Source organism: Bufo gargarizans, chromosome 5, assembly GCF_014858855.1.
Source record: "Bufo gargarizans isolate SCDJY-AF-19 chromosome 5, ASM1485885v1, whole genome shotgun sequence".
Classification (NCBI taxonomy): Eukaryota; Metazoa; Chordata; class Amphibia; order Anura; family Bufonidae; genus Bufo; species Bufo gargarizans.
Window position 1 is genome coordinate 114,873,923 of NC_058084.1, and position 6,000 is coordinate 114,879,922.

At 43.1% G+C, this 6,000-nt stretch overlaps 1 protein-coding gene across 1 annotated transcript in view; it reads right to left on the bottom strand.

The window, feature by feature from the left end:
• CA8 (carbonic anhydrase 8) overlaps positions 1–5,671 on the bottom strand; it is a 195,852-nt gene extending 190,181 nt beyond the window's left edge. The window contains exon 1 of the mRNA XM_044293978.1: positions 5,387–5,671. Within this exon, the coding sequence (XP_044149913.1) occupies positions 5,387–5,462 (76 nt within the window). The 5' untranslated portion in view covers positions 5,463–5,671. The remainder of the gene's footprint in view (positions 1–5,386) is intronic.
• Positions 5,672–6,000: the final 329 nt, after the last annotated feature.

The window sequence follows — 6,000 nt, forward strand, 5'->3', positions numbered from 1 at the left end:
GTAAAAAGATCAGAGAGGCACCGAGCATTATCAATCATGTTACTGCTCCGTGTCTCTGCTGTCCGGAGCGGGGCTTGGCTCTCTTGCAGTGCGTGGAATCCACTGCGTGAATCGGCTCGAGTAAAAGAGCCCTAACTTTCCAAATAACACAGGATCTTATGTGTGGACAGGGAGGCAGTTTATCTATGTATTCCTATAGGAGCCTCAATGTCAGTCTCATAGGAATGAACAGAGAAGTAACTGACTTCCTGTCCTGTGTCAGTGGATAATCAGAGTGTAGATGTTTCACACAGCTGAGGATCAGAAGGGAGGTTAGAACTCTCAAACACAGTCACTGATAAGAAAATTACTTTCACTACACATTACATCATGTAGTTTTCTAACAGGTCAGAGAATTTTTTTTTTTGTGGGAGTGCTTCTTTAAAGATAATGATTAGTTATGTAGCTGGAGGAACATGCCTCAAGTACCCCAACAGGGCCCTCTGTCTTAGCAAATAATGGATTTTATATATATATATATATATATATATATATATATATATATATATATATATATATATATATATATATATATATATATATATATATATATATATAATGGGCAGCGAACTAAAAGGCAAAATAAAAAGCCTTTCTACAAATTATAATTATATTTCTTCTACATAAAAGTTTTAGTTATTATTTAAATGGGTTATCGCGTGGGAGTGCTTGGTGACTGTGGTGTTGCTGGCAGATCCTCTGTTTGCAGGGTGGCAGGTGCCACTGTCACTCCAGAGGAGGAGAAAGAGGCCGAGACTGCAGTAGAAGAGGAACCAGGAGGAGCCTGAGATCCTTCGTGGTTTTTGAGGTGTCTACTCCACTGCAGCTTAGTTGCCTGGTCATGCAGGTGGTGCTCAGGTTTAGAACATTTATGCCTCGCTTAAGACTCTGATTGCGCAGTGTGCAAACCACTCGCGTCTTGTCGTCAGCACATTGTCTGAAGAACTGCCAAGCCAGGGAACTACTTGGAGCTGGCTGTGGTGTGCTCAGTCCCTGGGTGCGGTGGGCAGTAGCAGGCATAATGGCTAGGAGACAACCACTCTGCTTTTGCACCCTGCTCCCTCTTTTGCCGTGTGGCTGGTGCTGTGTGACCAACACCTCTTCCTCCGAATTGCACACGTCACTCGCATGACCTTGATTCCATGTTGGGTCTAGGACTAAATCCTCCTCTACATCATCTTCTACCCACTCTTCACCCCTGCCCTCCTTGTCAATCTGTACATTGCACAAAGCCGCAGCAGTTGGCACCTGTGTTCTATATACAAACAGTTTTTTCCTTCTTCCTTCTCCTTTTTGAAAGAGAACCAGGGGCTGCAAATATCCTATATATAGATATCCTGCAACTAATAAAAGTTAAGATAGTGTAAGTCCGTACGGTTATTTAACCTGCACTGCACAGATTAAACTTACACAGCGCTATATCAACCAAGGCGTGTATATGATATCCTCCGTAGCTGGTTGGATTTATTCACAGAAACCTCTAAGAAAAGAAATCGAAAATAACAGTAGATTTACCTGGGGTATATCTGAATTAAGTCCGTGGTTAGACCCTGCGTGACTGCATGTGAACGTGGATCTCCGTCAGAACAAATCCAACCATCTACGGAGGATACCACATACACGCCTTGGTTGATATAGCGCTGTGTAAGTATAATCTGTGCAGTGCAGGTTAAATAACCGTACGGACTTACACTATCTTAACTTTTATTAGTTGCAGGATATCCATATATAGGATATTTGCAGCCCCCGGTTCTCTTTCAAAAAGGAGAATGAAGAAGGAAAAAACTGTTTGTATATAGAACACAGGTGCCAACTGCTGCGGCTTTGTGCAATGTACAGATTGACAAGGAGGGCAGGGGTGAAGAGTGGGTAGAAGACTACTACCGCCTCTACTTGCTCTGGCCTCACCATTCGTACACCGGTATTCGGGCCTACAAAATAACGCTGAACATTCTGTCGCCTACGTGCACCTGAGGAAGGTGTTTTATTTGGGCGTGTAGCTGGCACAGATCGACCCTGTCCTCTTCCTGCAACAGGAGCTCCACCAACCCCATCAGCACCACGACCAGGGCCACGTCCCTTATTTGATGCTCTTCTCATTCTTTGAGGTCACCCACTGAACTAACAGACAGATTAACTATATTATTTTCCCTGTCACGTATGCAGTGCAGGTGTACTTCACGCAATAAATGGGTATATGACATGCACCTAACAGACGGATTAACTATTATATTTGTGTGTCAGGGGTACAAAGTACAATGCTGCATTGCACCCACAAAAATATAAATAAATAAAAATCTGACTAACACTGTCCCTCACTTCAGCCAACTGCTTTCTGTCCCTTCACTACTGAGAGCTGATGGGCTACACGTGATCCAGCTTATATAGAGGCTGGGTCACATGATGCACCGACCAATCACAGCCATGCCTACTGATGGCCTATTAGTGATGGCTTTTAAGGGCACACAGCTTAAAAGCTTGCAGCCTTTCAACAAGCTTTATTAAATGCCTAAACACCAAACTCGAACTTTTCCGGCAAAGTTCGGGTGTCTGGTACCACAAATCGTAAAGCTCGGTACGGACCTGAGCTTTACAGTTCGGGTTCGCTCAACACTAGGTATAAGGGAAAGATCTGCACCTGTTCTGTGTTTAGAGCCGCACCTGGTTTTGGCTCAAAAATCACTTATGGAAATCACCGACCGAATACTGACATGTGAATGAGGCATTAGGGTCCATTCACACATCCGTTGTTTCTTTCCTGATCTGTTCCGTTTTTTGCGGAACAGATCTGGACCAGATCTGGACCCATTCATTTTCAATGGGTCCTGAAAAAAAAAAAAAAAAAAAAAAAAAAAAAAAAAAAAATCGGACAGCACAATGTCTGATTTTTTTTCAGGACCCATTGAAAATGAATGGGTACAGATCTGGTCCAGATCTGTTCCGCAAAAAAACGGAACAGATCAGGAAAGAAACAACGGACGTGTGAATGGACCCTTAAAGGGGTTTTCCTTCTCTTCAACCGATCAGCTGGATAGACTACAGCTAAAAGGGCATGCTAGGAGTTGTAGTTTTGCAACAGCTGGAGGGCCATAGGTTGAGCATCCCTGGTCTAAAGTTTGCCATACACATCAGTGTATTTCCTTCCCAACCCACCAAAATTGGCAGGTTCGGCCGACAGTCTAATGTGTTTAGGAGCTCCCGATCCTTTCAGAGAAGGATCTGACGAAGTGAATATTTTTGCCTGCTCCTTTTGTTTTTCCAGGAGATAAGCCGCTGCCAGAAGAGACTAGACGCTCCCCATTGAACACACATACACATTTAGCCAAGGCAGGTGACATCAATGTTGCCTATAGATGTAAAGATAAGGCCTCATGCACACAACTGTAGTCTGTAAATTGCGGAGCCGCAAAACACGGACATTGGCCCTGTTTGTTTTGCGCATTTTGCAGAACGGAACATCCTGGCCCCTACAGAACAGTCCTATTGTCCATAAAATGGAAAAGAATAGGACATATTCTATTTTATTTTTGCAGGGCAGCGGAAAGGAAATACGGATGGGGACGGCGCATGGTGTACTATCTGCATCTTTTGCAGCTTCATTGAAGTGTATGGGTCCACCCACATCCGACCCACACGGATCGGATGCGGAAAAAAAAATACGTTTTGTGTGCATGAGCCCTAACTCAACTAATCTGACTGTGAATTACGCATCCAATCAATGGTGCACCCTGGCTCTTAGAATGCCTGTACATGGTGAGATTTGTGTGCAGAAAATCTGCACCAAAACAGCACATAAATCAGCACCATTTTATGGCGACTTAGGTGCGTTTGTTTTTTATGCAGATTTGTATGCATTTTTATTTTTATGTAAGCAACCCCATTGAAGTCCATGGGCAAATCTACCTCCCCCCCCCCTTCCTACAGAAGATGCGGAATCATACAATCAACATGATGTAGATTTTAAATCGTGATGAGCGGCAGGGGTCATATTTGAATTCGTGATATTTCGCAATTATTTTGTAGAATATTCGTCATATATTCGCAAATTCATATATTCGACAAACGAATATTTTATATTCGATATATTTTTTTTTATGCGGGAAGGTGATTGCGTAATATGCGAATATTACGTGATCAATACAGGCGTGGGTCAAAAACTAATATATAGCACTATAGAATATAGTGCTACAGTATATATTTGTTTTTACGAATATTCGTCATTTTTTCCATCTGAACAAATTATTCCTCCCTGCTTCTTGCTAGTGCGCCAATGAGTCATTGGCCCCACAAGCAACTTAAGCAGGGCGGAATCATGACTTCAGATGGAAAAAAAAAAAAAGGGCGAATATTCTAAAAAAAATATATATATAGCACTATATTCTAAATATTCACGAATTCTTAAAGTGCCGATATTCGCAAATAAAATTCGTTATTCGAATATTCGCGCTCAACACTAATTTTAAAATCCGCACAACAGAATGATTTCCTCACCTAAGGAAAAAAACTAAGTGTCCGTCAGATTTGTTAAATAATCTCATTCACTTTGTACTGCATTAGGCTGTGATTTATCCATGCAGAGAAAAAAACCGAGTAATCCGCACTAGCTACAGGCACCCTTAGGCCCCATTCACACATCCGCAATTTCGCTACGCATTTTGCGGAAACGGAATTGCGGACCTATTCATTTCTATGAGGCCCCACGATGTGGGTCTGCACTTCCGGGTCCGTAATTCCGATCCCGAAAAAAATAGAACATATCCTATTCTTGTCCTTAATAGCGGACAAGAATAGGCATATTCTCTTAGTGCCTGCAATGTGCGGTCCGCAAAATGCGAAACGCACATTGCCTCTGTCTGTGTTTTGTAGATCTGCAAAACACATACGGATGTGTGAATGGACCCTTAAGGGTCCATTCACACACACACAACTTCATCTCAATGGGTTTGTAGAATCTGCGCACAGGCTGGTAGAACAACCCCATTCAGATGTATGGATTCTGTCCCAGAAATTTCTGCAACAGATCTGCTGTGTGTGACTATAGTGGAGGCATGGTCCATAAATTCCAAAACTGATCATCAAAATTAATATTAATTGCTAGTCATTATACCATCTGTGTGAGATATAACCTAAGCAAGAATTTCCCGTGTCAGTCAATGCAATTGTTTCTATTCTTCTGAAACATTTATAACTCCAAGCCAGATATTTGCACACATCATGGTATTAGAGGAGCTAATACTGAGTGAGCCTTGGATCGTCCCTCAGATTGTTTAGACATCTTTACACTTTGAAGTCCCTTCTACCCTGGAAAAGTTTGGATTTCATACATAATAGTGAAGGGAACACTCACCTTCCACATAGCCCCACTCCTGCTTCTCCCGGTCTCCCTGCTGCTCAGAGTTGTCTATGTAGTGTCTGTCGGCCATCTCTGTCCTGGAGTCTGTCCTGAGCAGCACAAGCCTTCAGCGTTGAGTGGGACATAAACAGATGATAGTCAGGTCTTCTCCTGAGCAGTGTCACTTCTGCCTGTGCAGCAGAGGGGAGGAGGCGAGGTTCTAATCACTGAAATGATGAGATGCAGTCAGGGCTGAGACTTCCACCAGGCAGTTTTAGGTAATTGCCTGGAGGTGTCTCAGATGTGGGTGGTGCCAGCAAAGGAGTTTGCAAAAACAGAGAATAATCTGCAGAACTGGAGGCAGGGGTCACTTTAGTGGCACAAAACCTGTCCTTCTCTAAGGAGCAAGGGATTGATCACTTCATTTACAATAGCAGGAAGGCACGTGTGGAAAGGTTAGAACGCTGGGCATGCTGAAGTTAGTATAGTTGCTAGGCTAGAGGATCACACTTACTAATGGTACACACTAATTATTGCTGTTTTCCTGTTGGACAAGATGGATTTATGCTAGTCCGAAACGTCTCCAAGCCTTAGGCACCATGCAGACGAGCGTGTCCGGATGCGTTGCG